This window comes from Rattus rattus, chromosome 7 (assembly GCF_011064425.1).
Source record: "Rattus rattus isolate New Zealand chromosome 7, Rrattus_CSIRO_v1, whole genome shotgun sequence".
Classification (NCBI taxonomy): Eukaryota; Metazoa; Chordata; class Mammalia; order Rodentia; family Muridae; genus Rattus; species Rattus rattus.
In genome coordinates this window covers 85,993,640-86,009,324 of record NC_046160.1, presented here as the reverse complement: position 1 = coordinate 86,009,324, position 15,685 = coordinate 85,993,640, and the positions used below count along the sequence as shown (strand labels likewise).

Here is a 15,685-nt window from a genome sequence, read left to right as displayed (position 1 = left end):
GTCTGTGTGTATGGATGTAGTCTGTGAGAATACAGCTTCCTCGGAGGCTGAAGGAGACTAATGGATCTTCTGGGAATTGAACTTAGGTCCTCTGGAAGAGGACCTTCAGCCCTTGTACTGATTTCTGATGTTCTATATATAGCCAGGTGATTAGCGATAATAATTTAACACACACACACACACACACACACACACACACACACACACACACACACACACACTTCCACAAGTTATAAAGCAGAGTTTGAAAGTTTTCACCATAAAGAAGTGACTGGTGCCCTAGAATATGTTGAACCTGGTTTAAACACTGTGCAGAGTGTAAGCATATAAAAGCATTATGGTATGCTCATGGATTGACATAGTTAATACTTTGAAAAATAGCTACATTACCAAAGACAATTTTACATATTTAAGGTAACCCATGTAAGAGTGCCAATGACATTCTAAACAGATATAGAAAAAAAATTCCAAATTAATTTGAGAGCATAGAAGACTCTGGATAGTCAGAGTAATCATGGGCCAAACAAAAGAACAATGTAGGATGTGTTACAACTGTGTTCAAATTGTTCTGCTGAGGCACAGTATCAAAACCACAATGATGCTGGCACAAAAACACACATACAGACCAACAAAATAGAGGAGAGGCCTCAGAATTAAACTGACATAGCTAGCAAAAACCTGATGTTTGATAAGGATGCCAAAAACATACAATGAAGAGAAGGTGACCTCCCTAACAAGCTGAGGAAGTGGACATACAGATGTAGGAATAAAACTAGAGTCCTATCTTTCAGGTTGTACAAAATCAGTTCAAAGTGTATCAAAGATACACAAGTCTGAAACGATTAGAGGCAAAGACAGGAAAGACCCAAACATGCAGGCAGAAGTAAGGGCTTCCTGAAAAGGGCTCCAACACAAAGAGATGACGCAAAGAAATGTCAAATGGAGATGTGTGAAAAGAAAAAGCTTCTGGAAAGCAAAGGAAATGATAATTGAGTGAAGAATCACCCTATAGGATAAAGTAAATCTTTGCTAACTATACATTTGACAAGGATTAATATCAAGAATATATAAAGAACTCTGCAAGTACCATCCATCCAAACACCCTCAAATAACCCAATTAATAAATGGGCTAATGAAATGAATAGGAAGTTCTCAAAAATAAGAAGTACAAATGGCCAATAAACATGAAAAAATGCTCAACATACTTGGCCACTAGGGAAGGAAAAATAAAATAATACTGAAATTCCATCTCACCTGAGTCAGAATGACTATCAGGAGCAGGAAATCTTTTTTGACATGTAGAAATGATAGAGAAGCTACTTCCATGAAATCTAAACAATGCGATTGCCTAAACAGGACCTGAACAGTGACAATACCAGGTGACATGCCAACGTGGGTGGAGTTCATCTCGCAGAGTCCCACGTCTAGATGAAGTAACCAGCAACTGCGAAGGGAGAGATGATTCGTCTTTCCCAGGATAAGCTCTAAATGTTACCGAACACCAAGTAGTCTGCTGGAAAATTGATGCAATTGGAGATAATCATCGTACTGTAAAAACCAAAGTATCATAAAATTAAGTAAATAAGCCAGGCTTAGAAAGCCAAGTGGTGTATATTTCTCTTGTTTGTGGGACTTATATATGGCCTTATATGGTGTTAAGGGATGGGTTAGATAAACAGGTCCTTTCAGCTTGGCATCATTTGACTTCAGAAGAGTATGTAAGATGACCCAAATGTGGATAATATTAGGATTTAGAAATTTTATTATCAGGCTCCTAAAAATAAAGCTTTGGCACTTCAGAATGGCTGATTCCAGCCTTCTCCTTCTCCTTCTTAGCACTGCCTGGTTCCTCTGCCCACCTCCTCTTCCTGAGGACAGAAAGCACAAGGAAAGCCTACAGCAGCAAGAACAATAGATTCGGCTTTTACTTGGTTGCCCTGACTCCCACCTTCCTGTCCAGATCACTCCTCCCTCACCCACACATTAGAAACCATGCAAGGTGTCTCCTGACCCCATTTATCCCCATCATTTCCACCGATTTCTCTGGTAACTTTTTCCATATGGTTATGTCTTTGCCTCACACAAGAGGTGCTTTCCCCGCTCCATTAAAAATGGTCTGATTGGGTCTTAGGAAAAGCCATTTACTCGAATGTGTGACAGATGCATCTGAAGATGCCAAGCCATGCTTCATTATTGGTGATTGGGGAAAAGATGGGTGGAGAAATATTATGGAGGAGGTGTGGTGTGTCAGGGATAGAGGACAAGATGCTGGGACCCCTAAATAGAATGGTGCAATCAAGACCTGGCGGTGGAGTTTGTGTTGATTCCCATTTCATGTGTCTTTTATCTTGTCACTCTAGCCTGGCCTCCCTTCAACATGGCGACATTAGCATTGCCTCCTTCCAACACGGTGACATTAGTACTCTTCATTTTGACTGTTTCAGGCCAATTTTCTTCAGCTGTTGTTAAAACTTACTATGAATGCCAGGTGTCACGTTGGAAACACGAAACCTGAAAGAAAGTCATAAATCACAAAAACAATCCATAAAATAAATAATAAAGTTCCCAGGCATGTGCTCTGGAGCTCCTCTGCCTCCAGTCCCCCTTTGTTCACCCCTCTCCCAAGCTCCCCGTGACGGCTCACACCGTTCTTTCAGAGCCAGGCCTGGGGGCAACTGGGCAGTTTCTCACTTCCACCTCGATTGCTCACATTGCAGATTCCGAGCAGAGCACTGGGTCGGACTCGGAAGTGCTCACTGAGCGGACTTCCTGCTCGTTCAGCGCTCACACTGACCTGGCATCCGGTGCTGCAGGCTCGGTGCCTGCGGCCATGTCTTCCATGGAAGAGATTCAGGTGGAGTTGCAATGTGCTGACCTCTGGAAGAGGTTCCACGACATTGGAACAGAGATGATCATCACCAAAGCAGGCAGGTAAGGATGTCCAAACTCAAAAGACACTTCCTCCCATCGCCATTGACCTGTGGTAAAAATCAGTGAAGCTCAAGCACCTTGCACTTTCTTCTCCATGCCTGCACCTGCTGCTGTGCTCTTTCTCTGTGTGCTATCATTTTGCTATTTTCCTCTAAGCGCTTAAATTCAGCATCGTGTCTACTCTGGCAAGCATCTTCCATCTTCAAATGTTCTTCGTCATCTAGTTCTTGGTACATAACAGAAAAAAGTTAGGTCCAAAGCAAGTGCTTACTCCCCAGAGCAAAAATTTAAAGAAGCCCTTTCTAAAAACAACAGTTTACACCTTCCAAGACTAAAATAATCATAGACTGTATAAAAACGCGGCTTGGGGAAGCTGTGGAGCCAGGCTTGTCCATTTGTCGTGTTTTGCTGTTGAAATTATTACATAAAATTCACGATGATTAGGAGTGTCTCTCTGAAACTAGTTACCCAAGATAATAAAAGTTTGGAAACTACTGTCTCTCTTAAAAGAAGCACCTTTGGTAAAACAATAACTTAACCAGCATCTTTCTGTTTTCCATAGCTATGTATCTATTTTGTACTGGACACATATGGTATTTAAACTTCAAAAGCATCCTACGGAGTTGAGCTGTGACCTTCCATACAGATTTTAAGAAAGAGACTATGCCCCTTGACGAAGGAAGGGAAGGACTAGTGAGTGGTTTAGCTCCAAAATTCACACATGTGGCTTGCTCTAAGATAATGATTATGATTATTTATTGATCTACCACTTTAATACTTGTAGTTCTTGCCTCTGACTCAAAATGAAACTGATTTTGATAAAACTGAATTTGGATTAAGTCTTCAATACATAGATATAGCTAATGAAATTAAGCATAACTACACTATTTTTATATTCTTAAAGCCTATCTATTTTTACTCCATCTCCATAGTCTGTAGCTATGCCTTGATATCTATCTCTCTATCTCTAATCTATATCTACATCTGTACTTATGTCCTGGGGATGAAAAGGCTCCACCACCTCACTGCTCGCATACTATTTTCATGGAAATACTCATTAGGTTTTTCCTCTCCATGGATATAGAGAAACCAACCAATCCAATGAAGCATCTGAAAACTTGGATTAAATGAACCCGAATTCATGCTTGTTTTGTTTCCCTGATGGTACCCTCCTTGCCCTTTTATTCTTAGTAGTGATGGAAATGCTCTTTGTGTAGGACAACTTTTTTTCTTCTTCTTTTTTCTTTTTTTTCTGGAGCTGGGGACCGAATCCAGGGCCTTGCGCTTGCTAGGCAAGCGCTCTACCACTGAGCTAAATCCCCAACCCCTGTGTAGGACAACTTTGAAGGAGAATCATCTTCAATGCTAGGTCCTATTACTTGGATTTTATTATTCTCTTTTACATTTTATGGTGTTGAAAGTTGGAGGAAAATAAGGCAATTAAAGGAATTGCCTTTTGGTAGAGAGGCTGAACAGAAAGTCGTGAACATCACAACTACTTTTTGTCTAGAATGTTTTTCCATTTGGGTTTTACATGGTCACTGGGTCTACGTTTGCCACACAATCTTGTTCCTGATTCCATCCTCCACATCACCCCACTTTGGAGTTCAGCGCACTGTCATACCCCCAACCTTTCAGTGTTTACTTTTTGGATTTCTATGCACTTGTTTTCACAAGATTCTCTCGATTATTGACAATAACAACATACTCCCTAGCAGTTCCTTCTTTAGTCATCGTGAAGATCCATTTCTCTAAGTTATGATAGGTAGGTTGGATTATATGTCTGATTACAATCAGGGAAATCTTATTTCTTCCTATATCCTATATCTTCCTATACACCAAGCTGTCCTCCTGCTGATTCGGAGTGATTGCAGTGTGCAGGGCCCTCAATTTGGGGAACACCAACCAATCCGTGTAATCAGCACCATGGACAGAGGTGCATGTTGCCATTAATGGATTTAGAAGCCAAAAAGTTGATCTAAATTTAACCATAAAATTAATAATAAACACAACTCACATTATATGGAAGATAACTTATTTTTCATCAAGTTGTGAATTATCTTTGTATAAAGTACTAACATAATAACATAAAGAAAATTCAGTAACTGGAGCATTCAGAACACTTTGTATTATGGTTGATAGGAATGGAATGATTTTTTCTAAAGTAAGTTTAGAATTTTACTACTTAGGCTTAGATAATTGTTCCAGAGAAAATAATCAAATTAAAAAATCAAGTTCCCTTTCTTTATTAAGGCAAAACCAAACCTATTTCTTTGGATGGAGCACAGCCTCTGCAGGTGGCCAAGAGGAGGCACATCTCGCTTCCATTTGTGAGAGGGTTTTCTCTGTCTCTCACCAGATGCCTTCTAGTAATTAAAACATAGAGGAGGATTGTAATTCATTGCTGTTAAAAAGGCAATTACTGATCTGTGTTTAAAAGTATAGACTAAGGGTCTCAGATGTTTGAAAGAATTAATGTAGATCAAAGTGTGTAGCTCATAGTGAATGTTATTAAGTGTAGCCAATCATCACATTTTATTGGGAAGACTAAAATTCAAGACCCCCTCATTAAAGTTGTGAGGATGGGATGAGAAAATATAAAACAACTTGGAGAATAATAAAGTGTGAAAGGAGAAATGGCTATGCATTTAATGCCACTATTTCAGAATTCACCACCATTCCTATCAAAGGTCTCTTGTCTCTCCAATGTGATTCTCATGGAACAAATTTGCTTCCAGAAAGATATTTGCTTTATGGGTTCCCTTTCCTGGGTAAGGAGTGAATGTGAGGTTTGTACTGAAAGCCTTGCACACATTTGCAAGATGGCTGTCTAAGGTCAGGGCATGGTCTATGGCCGTGAAATGAAGCAAAGCCAATTAGGCCATATGTGGATCAAGCTTGTGACCTTGACCTCATTAGCACCGTGATCGACTCTGCTCTATTAACTAGCCCCAGATGGTTAAGCTTAATGTAGCATTCTGTGTACAAGTACCCTAGAGCACATTCAGGGCAGCCCACATTTTTGAAGTGAGCACTTTTTAAATGTCTGGGTTGATGCAAACAAACTTGGTGTCTTTCTTTTCTTCTTGGAGTTTGTGAGGAAAATGGCAAACTTTATTCTAGGCTAGTTGAAATCCAATACCTCTTTTGGGCTGTGCCCTCTCCTCCCTTCAGTTATGAGAGAAGCTGTAAAGTGCCACATCCTGACCTCACTTGTTTTGGCAAGTTTAACAAGCCATTGTGGTGGAAGCAAGGTATTGCCCAGAGGCCAGTAGACTTCATTTGGTATTTGCTCCTTATTCCACAGGGTCTTTCCTCTGACACACACGTTGACAGCCTGAGAAATTGCAGAAATTTTTGCTCAGTTTTATGCACTGAAAAAAAAAAGAAAGAAAACCTTTGGTGGCCTTTTGTTTGGAAACCAGTGGCACATTCATTTTGCTTTATTATTTTTCTTGAGAAATTAAATTTCAGTGATAATTTTCAAGTAAACTCAGTGAAGTATTTCATGCATAATACTAAAAGGTTAGTTAAAATATAAAGCACAGCTAGGTTGGAACTGTTTGAGCATACGAATCAAGAGATAGGTTAAGTTTAAGCTAAGAAGAGATGCTATTTCAGCAATTCGAGTCTCCATCACAGTTTGCGATGAACATTACAGTGAAATGATAATTAGCCAACTTGAAGACTTAGTGGATGTTGGGTTTTGATGTGCTTAAAATACCCAGTGAGAAGACACTCGAAGCTCACACTCCAGTTTACTCCCATCCTCTCCATGTTCATGACCTTATTGATCTTCACAGGAGGATGTTTCCCGCCATGAGAGTGAAAATCACTGGCCTGGATCCACATCAGCAATACTATATAGCAATGGACATTGTGCCTGTTGACAATAAGAGATACAGGTAAGGGCTCTGGAACTGTGGACATCACCGATATCCCAAGGGAGTTCTGTAGACTTGTTAGGTGAATAAGGTTAGAGTATATGCCAATGGTCTATGTGGTAGAGTCCCAGGTAGGAAACCAGGGCTTAGTAAGTGTGTTCTCAGCTCCTCTCCATGTCTCTGGACAGAATGGGATATTTTTTTACAGTGTCCCCTACAGGGGCAAACAGTAAGTGGTTCTTTCTTGAATTTGAAATTAACTGAGCTCATGTTAAAGTGATGAACACATTGGATGATCTGTCTTGTGAAATGATAAGTGAGTTGGAATTTGTTTTTTTTTTTAAAGAAGGAAGTAGCAAGTCTGATATTTTAAAATTTCACCTCTGCAACTCTTGAAAAGATGGATAGGAAAAAATAGAACAATTGAAAAGATTGTAAGAAGTGAATCTTATCAGGGGAACAACTGTCCTTAATATGGGTGTGGATGAGTCTGATAAATAACTTTTTAAAAATTTTTTATTGGATATTTTATGTATTTACATTTCAAATGTTATCCCCTTTCCTGGTTTCCCTTACTTCCATCCCCCTTTTCCTGATTCTATGAGAGTGCTCCCTCTCCCACCTACCCACTCCCACCTCAACACCCTGGCATTCCCCTACACTAGGGAAATGAGCCTTCACAGGATCAAGGGCTTCTCCTATTGATGCCAGACAATGCCATCCTCTGCTGCATATATGGCTGGAGCTGTGGGTTCCTCTATGTGTACTCTTTGGTTGGTGGTTTCTCATATTTAACTCTGTGTATCCTCCAAGTTCTTTGATGGCACATACATTGCTATTATAAAACAATGATGACTTACTCGATGTCTTGAGACCCCAGTCAAATCAGTGGTACATTTTAAAAATGTTTAACTGATGAGAACTTTGCTGTCAGCCTGTGAACGTGGAGGTGACATATGGATGGGGAAGAACTATAATAGTATGGAGAGAGAGCTAGCTAAAAGAGGCACGGTCTATATGGTAGGGATTAGGAGAGAAAATGCTTCTTGTAAGTTGGAGAGAATCTTGGAAGCTATAATTAGGGTTCAATGCCCCTTTTTGCCAGAGCTCAGGGCCCATGTAGTCCTTTAGAACTGAAACATAGGGAGGTGCCAGAATACGGGATGGGTCTTGAGTACCATAGGAAAATTGGTGAGCCCTGAAAAGGGAATTTCTTTGCTACCATCAGCATCTCATGTACAGGGGCATTGAGGGAAAATGATGGGAACGACGGAAACTTTCCTAACCAAGTTTGTTAGAAGTGCCTTGTAGAATTCGGATGGCTAGCAAGGAAATGGTTAACAAGTGAGAGGCTTGGAGAGTCTCTGCACATGGCTCCTTTTCATAGGACAATATGGAAGATGTTTTTAATAAGGAACAAAATGCTGAACAAGTGGCTGAAGATGATATGGTTTGCATTTGAAAGGTGAAAGGTCATGGTAAAATACATTTTCTTTAGCTAGTCACATAGACTCAGGATGCCTGTGTGCACACAGGGGTGCATGGCACAGAGAGTGACTCTGAGAATGTTTTCCTCATGAGAGCGGTGGCTTTGATCATCCACTATGACAGCTCTGTCATTCCCATCCCATCTGATTGTCCACTGTCATTTCAATTTCGTTTACCCCTGTTTGTCCACCTTTCTGTTGTTCTCATTTATACTCTCCATGTCATCCCCTCATTTTGTTTCACTGTCACCTCTTCATCTTTCCTTGTCCCTTTATTTGCTTCTTGGACTCAGATCCTTCTGAGCATCTGCCTCTAAATTCTTTCCCCTCTTTCTGTGTCTCAGATATGTGTATCATAGCTCCAAGTGGATGGTGGCTGGCAATGCTGACTCCCCTGTGCCTCCAAGGGTTTATATACACCCGGATTCCCTAGCATCTGGAGACACCTGGATGAGACAGGTGGTCAGCTTCGACAAGCTCAAGCTGACCAACAATGAACTGGATGATCAAGGACACGTGAGTTAAAGGACGCCACTCACCCCTGCATGCCTCACTCCTGCATCCCTCACCTCTGCATCCCAATTTCCCTTTTGTTTTAGAGCTGATTAGGTAAAAATAAGAACCTGCCATTTCAAGTAACTAAGCATAAATGACTTTTTTTACTTGTTCCATTTATTACAAATCTAACATTTAGGAAACATTGGCCATGCATCAGCTCGTATTTATCAAGTGGAGTTCTTTTTTCTCCAGGGACTCACAGTCCAGTTAAGAATATAAGACAGAAACACAGGGGAGGTTATACACTGGCAAAAGAAACCACAACCTTCAATAGAATAACCCCTCACAATGCGATCCCGAAGAGGAAAAAAAAATGAATGACAGTTTTGGCTGATTGGTTGAGAAAGCTGTGATTTTACAAAAAAAGTCTTAAGTTCTTCTGGTATAATTGAAACAACCGAGATTATTAATTTATCTCTGGCCAAAAACATGCACTGAGTTTTCAATCAATGCCAGCATCGTTCCTAGTTGCTATTGCTATTTTCTTCAAGGAGCTATGTTCTGAGTTGGTCAGATCAAAGCTTTTACATCATGTGCACCTCTGTCGACAAGTGTAGACTCTGTAGACAAATGTAGAATGTCTACAAACTCAATGAGTGCGAATAACTGTGCAGAGAATTTAAAGGCAACATGAACACCTGCTGAAACTTGAAGGTGGAGGGAAAGATGACGCAAGACAGAGGTTAAGAACTTGCAGTGGAGTGTTGTCTTAGCACAAGAATGGGTGGTCAGAACCACATCTAACATCCGCGATGGGTGCGACCTGTCATGTTTCCATATGCTATCTATAGCTTAGTTCTCGCCATTCGGGACTGCCCTGATTTCTAGGTCCTTGTGCTTCCCATCTTTAATCCATCCTAATCCTATAATGCTTCTGCTTTGTGATTTATTTTGCTTGAGAGTTTGAAAGGATTCCAGAACCTTAAAGTCATGCAAAACCTTTCCTCTTTGATTTTTAGATCATTCTGCACTCCATGCATAAATACCAGCCTCGAGTCCACGTGATCCGCAAGGACTTCAGCAGTGATCTTTCGCCCACCAAACCTGTGCCCGTGGGGGATGGGGTGAAAACATTCAGCTTTCCTGAGACCGTGTTTACCACAGTCACAGCCTATCAGAATCAGCAGGTAAGAGGCCGCTGTGGTGAGCCTGCTGCCTCACAGCTTTTAGAGAAGCTTTATCTTGTTTTTGGTGAGGAATGCTTAGTTCTCAATGACACAGAAAAGTCAGAATTAGAGACACTGGTTTTTTAAAAAAATGTTCTTTTATATATCACACCCAACTGCAACCAATCTATCTACCCCACCCTCTTTCCTTTCCTCTAGATCCACTCCTCTGTTTCCCTTCAAAATAGAGCAGGGTTCTTGGGAGGTATCAGCTGAACTTGTCATAACAAGGTACAATAAAACTATACAAAATCTTACATGCTGGATGAAGCAACCCAGTAGGAGGAAAAGGCTCCCAAGAGCAGGCAAAAGAAAGGCACACCCCTCACTCTCACTGTTGGGAGTCCCGTAAGAACACCAAGGTACATAGCCATAACTTATCTGCAGAGGACCTAGCTCAGATCCATACAAGGTCCACAATTGTTGCTTCAGTCTCCATGAGCACCCATGAGGTCTTAGTTGATTCTGTGGGCCATGTTCTCATGGGAGAGACATTAGTCTTGTAGCACACATGGAACATTGGTGATGACAGCGTGGTGATGTCCAGTGGCAGCTGACATGGTCTACATTTAGCTCAGGAACACGTTCCTCCATCTAGAGCACCTAGTTGTCTTTATGTCTCCCTGTGTTTGTGACCTCTTCCCCATCCTGACACTTCTCATTGTACAGGTTTGATTCCTGCTCTTTCTTGTATCTGAAGATTTCTGTGTATATGTCTCTTCTATGTGATCTCAAAGCCACAAGGCCTCTAAACTGTAAGATACACATCTTCGTTTCCAAACTCTGTACATTTCCATGCAATCAACAGCCACAACAGGGATCATTGACATTTTGTTTCTGGCACGTACACATTTATTCACTAAGTAGGTACTGGGAAGTTATTAGGTTCTAGTCTTTGTAGAGAAAGAGAATTCGCTAATGAAACAGTATATATTAGCACCTTTCATTTGGGAGTGATTGGAAGCAAAATGAACTTCCAATGTCACCGTTTTTGATGCCCTTTGAACTAGATGCTCTATTTTGTGCTTAAAGCAACTGAGGAAAAACATCTGATAATCATAAAGCTCTTTCTTTGTATTAGTGAGGTGATGGTGCTGGGTTTTTATAATCTATGTCTCATATGGAAAAGCTATCTCTAGCTGTCTTACTCTACTGGGTAACATTCCTCTGAGGAGATTAAACACTCTGTTGGACTTTCCTTTCCAACACAGTACAGTGTTTCTAAGTTTGGATTTTCTTTGCAGATGCCTTATTTTACCTAAGGTAGGGGAGAACCTGAGTTTGCTTTGGACACTTTAAATTACTGAGTCCTTCCAAGCTTCTTGCAGAGGAAGGTGCAGAGACCACAGTGGGCTGCACAGAAAACTTCAGTAAAGTTCTCAAATTTTGATACAACCTTAAGCAACAGTATGCACATGGCCTTTTAAATAACTGGGACCTGAGGTTCACTGTGTTTCATAAGAGAGGGACTGTGAGTCCAATTACTGTTTTAATTAGCAATTTTTTTCTTCTTCTGAGGGTAACACTGTGGTAATGAGCATTTGAACTTCAGGACATATGTGGTAGAAAAATAGAGAATACTGAACATTAAACATAGAACTATTTCATCCAGTCTGAGTTTAGAGGCCAAGAGAGTGGTTATTGTAACCCACCTGGAAGGCAGAAGCTTTCATTTACCTTGAGAGTGAAGGGGGATTTAACACAGGTACCTGATATCCCTCTCATTACTCCATTTTCTCCAGTAGAAGTGTCCACTGTTTGAGTGCATTTTACTCAGATATATATTCTGTCTGCAGGTGGTCTGGGCTGGGACAAGTGGCATGATTAAAAGCTCGAGATTCCGTAGCAAGTACACCTGTTTAACTATGACTGAAACCCTGGTGAATTGTCTGACCTTGGTTTCTTAACTCCTTTCAATTTGTGCCTACTGTAGCCACAAATATGCCTGCCGCGTGGAGTTGTGTGCGGTAGTTGTGTGGTGTATATGAACCAGCCAACACTGCCATATGGCTGCGTGTAAAAAGATATGGAGGGAAGTGGGGGATAGAGGCAATTTTAAAGAATAAATTGCTCATTAGGGAAAAGTAGATTGTTGGGAATTGGACAAGGTGCATTTGCTTGTGAAGGGATTATGGCAAATGGGTTACTACTTTGATCTCTGTCTTTGTGCAAAGCTGATGAATTCATGATGTGATGATGTTCCTAATGGATGGGTCGCATTCGCTTCTGCTGGTTTTGAGTTTGAAGTAACAGCTTTTGCCTATTTAACAAGTCCCCAGTTGCTGCATAAATCAACCAGCACGATTGTTTAATACTCCCTTTGGCTGTGTAGATGAGATTTAATATAATACAGCACCTTCTAATAAAACAAAACAACCTTGGGTTTTTTCCCATAATAGCAGTAATTTTCAGGCATTTCCTGAAGATTCTGGGGAACAGAAATTGTTCTTTTGTAAGACATATCTTTTCATTGCTGTGTTCTTATTACCCTCTATGTTCTGGAATGAGCATAATTAATATCTTCTGATGAAGCTGTTTATCATGAGTATTTTAAAGGAAATGGCTAGGAGGCCTGTGTGGAGGAAAAGACAGTAGTAGGTCTTCAGCATGCTCAGGAAGATGTCTGGAGGAACACAGTGAAGGAAGCCCAGTGGAAGGAATGGGACTTAGCTGAAGTATTAACATGTCTTTCCAATGAAGATCTGTGTCCTGTAGCATAAACAGCAGCAGACCAGACCTCTGGAAGGCTGGATCAGAGTCCTACATCTCTGTGAGCATCTCACTCACGTTGAGAAAGCAACTTTCTTGGTCTAGACATCAATTTCTCCTAGAAAATGAGTCATCTGAAATTATTTATTCCTCCATTTACCCCCAAAGAGTATTGGAAGCAATATCCTCTCATTAACCTGAGGTAGCGTAGCATGAATGTTTGGTAAATTTTGCAAGATTCTTGTAATATTCTAGATCATATTTTTTCAACAGGTCCATTCTTGAGAGGTAAGAACTTCATATTTTGCTTTTAACAAACAAAACATCCTAAATTCTTTTATCTACCTTCAATTAATTAAGGCACTATCCTTGGTGACTGTTCTCAGTCTCAGGACTACACATCAAAATCTCTCACAAATATTCCTTTTGACTCCATTGCCTCTAATAACATATTTTCCTCTTTTTAATCTCATTATTTCTGCCCTTTCTCTGCCCTGCCCTCCCTGCTCCCTGGTTCTGAAGGCAGATTTATCTTGGGTTTCTTAGATCCACATCTGAATGTCCCCCTAGCTGTTTCACAGCATTACTAGAAGGATCTTGCTTAAGCATAATGCCAACTCCATTATTTATCTGTCACCAATTCTCAGTGAAGCCTCAGGCCTTTGATGGCTTCATTTCTAGGCCCATTTACTGTTATTCCCATCGCACACTTGCAAGAGTACAGGGATCTCACTTAAGTTCTATTGTTGAACTCATACTGCCTTGCTATTACAGGTAGGTTCCCAGGAATGGTCCCCTCCTTCCACCTTCTCTGTCTGTGTTTCTTTCAAGTTTGGTGAAAATATTAACCTCCACCCGTGTAACCTGCTTTCCTGGTTGCAAATGAGCTCAGCCTTTATGGTCCTCCTGGGACACTGTACTGCTTCATGACCTTTCACTGCATTAGGGCTTTCATGTAACTGTATCTAAGCTTCCTCATATTTGATGGTACTTTTTGAGAACAATTAAACAGTGCATGTGATGTGGTAGAAATTGCCAATTGGAAGTTGAGAGGTGTTAGTGAGTTCTGAACTCTGCAGCTGGTGGACTGCCCTTTTGGTAAATCACTGTTCTCCAGTGTTCTTATTTGGAAATTGATCTTGGGGTCTGAATCAGCATCAGCATTCCGGAGTTCATTGAAAAAAAATAAAAGACAACAGCAACCACAGCTCCAAACATAGGCTGATCCATTTTGGCCTGTCTATTTTTTGATGCAAAATGTTTTTTATTTTATGAAATATTGATACCAGTAGAGTATAGATATTAATTTTTAGAGTTAGAATAAAATCCTGGGACATGAATATTGATCCGTCAAATGTTGGAGGGGGGACTAGTCCAGCTTGTGAAATTTTAAAGCCTACAAGCCATGAATTAGGATGAGGATGCTTCCACAATTTTAAACTACTGACATCTGATTGGTGGCATGGCTTTGGGCGTGTGTTTTACCAGTGATACATCCCTGAGAGCATTAGCTATCATGACTTTGCTACTGTTTTGTTTTAATATATCCATGACCCTGCTTCTTTCATGATGAAATGTGAATTAAACATTCTTAAGTTCACGTAGTATTTATGTATTCTTCTACCTTTTCCTTGCTTCCTTATACTTGTCTTCCCAATCTATAGACTCTCAGGGTTCCTAACACACTGAAGTAATTATTGCTAATATTTGCTCTCAGAATGCCAACTTGGCAGATCTATGAGAGAGAAGTACACCGTGCCCAGAATCTCAGCACAGAGAGTACATTGGTAGACTAGGCCTGAAGGTGACTGAATACTTTATCCATTTTCCTGGAAGATGCTGATGCCCGTGGAATTATCAGGAAGTTTCCATTGTGGTCTTTGTCTTCTCTGAGGGCAAAGGCTGATGAATCTTGATTTTCTTTCGTAAGCAACGAACTAGATTCCAAAAAGATATAGCCATGCTCTCCCCACTTAACAGCCTTATTCTTGGTGAGATTTGGCTCCACAGATCAGAAAGGAAGCTTGACAGCATTGCCAGGTTGGTGGAAGCAAATCCAGCAGGACTCTGAGCCACTTCCTACAGCCCACCCTTCCCAGCCAGCTGCTCTCTAATTTGCAATAGACCAATGCAGACTTCTTTTGAACACATTAGTTCAAGTGGTTTTGATTGTTTTTTTCATTTTTTACTTTTAAAGATAATTTATTTTTATTTTATGTTCATTGGTGATTTGGCTGCATGTATGTCTGTGTGAGGATGTCAGATCCCTTGGAACAGGAGTTACAGACGGTTGTGAGCTTCCAGGTGGGTGTTGGGACTTGAACTCAGGTCTTCTGGAAGAATAGCCAGTGCTCTTACCTGCTGAACCATCTCTCCAACCCTTTTGCTCCATTCTTGGTTGAAAATTTTCTAATCTGTGTGATTCAAATGTAAAGAAGAACAATCGAGCTCTGTATTAAAGGGTCGTGTAGCCTGGGTTCTAGCTGATCATGCCCATCTTCAGGACCCATCTCCAGAGCCTGTGCTGCTCATGTGCATACTATGAGTTGTTACCGCTGACTGAACAATACGAAGGTTAGGAAAAATAAAGTCAGCGACAAATACTGCCTTTTATGGCCTTCACATCTCCCACATCTTCTCTTTTTCATGGGGCAGTGACTGAACATGATTACTCTTAAACAACTTGAAGGGCACATGAAGTTACTAATTGACCTTAACTTAGCTGGAAAGACACTCATGATCTTTGTGATGCAGAAGTGAAAGAAATCAGATCTGAGGATTGAAGGAGGGCTTGGGGGAGAATTGCTCGACTTTGTCTTGGCTTTGGGTTAGTGATCTTGGTTCCGGCATAATCATCTATTCATTCATTCCTCATTTAACAAAAACCCATTGGGTGCCTAATGCATGACATTCTAGGCTCTACTTAATGAAACAGCACTTAAAATTGGTG

At 40.7% G+C, this 15,685-nt stretch overlaps 2 protein-coding genes across 2 annotated transcripts in view; both read left to right on the top strand.

Annotated features, from left to right (window-relative positions):
* Ccdc175 (coiled-coil domain containing 175) overlaps window positions 1–15,685 on the top strand; it is a 464,210-nt gene that overhangs the window by 230,753 nt on the left and 217,772 nt on the right. The window lies entirely within an intron of this gene.
* Window positions 1–15,685, top strand: part of Tbx15 (T-box transcription factor 15) — a 101,920-nt gene that overhangs the window by 55,013 nt on the left and 31,222 nt on the right. The window contains exons 2-5 of the mRNA XM_032907916.1: window positions 2,718–2,931; window positions 6,735–6,836; window positions 8,647–8,818; window positions 9,820–9,987. Coding sequence (XP_032763807.1) covers window positions 2,718–2,931; window positions 6,735–6,836; window positions 8,647–8,818; window positions 9,820–9,987 — 656 coding nt within the window. The remainder of the gene's footprint in view (window positions 1–2,717; window positions 2,932–6,734; window positions 6,837–8,646; window positions 8,819–9,819; window positions 9,988–15,685) is intronic.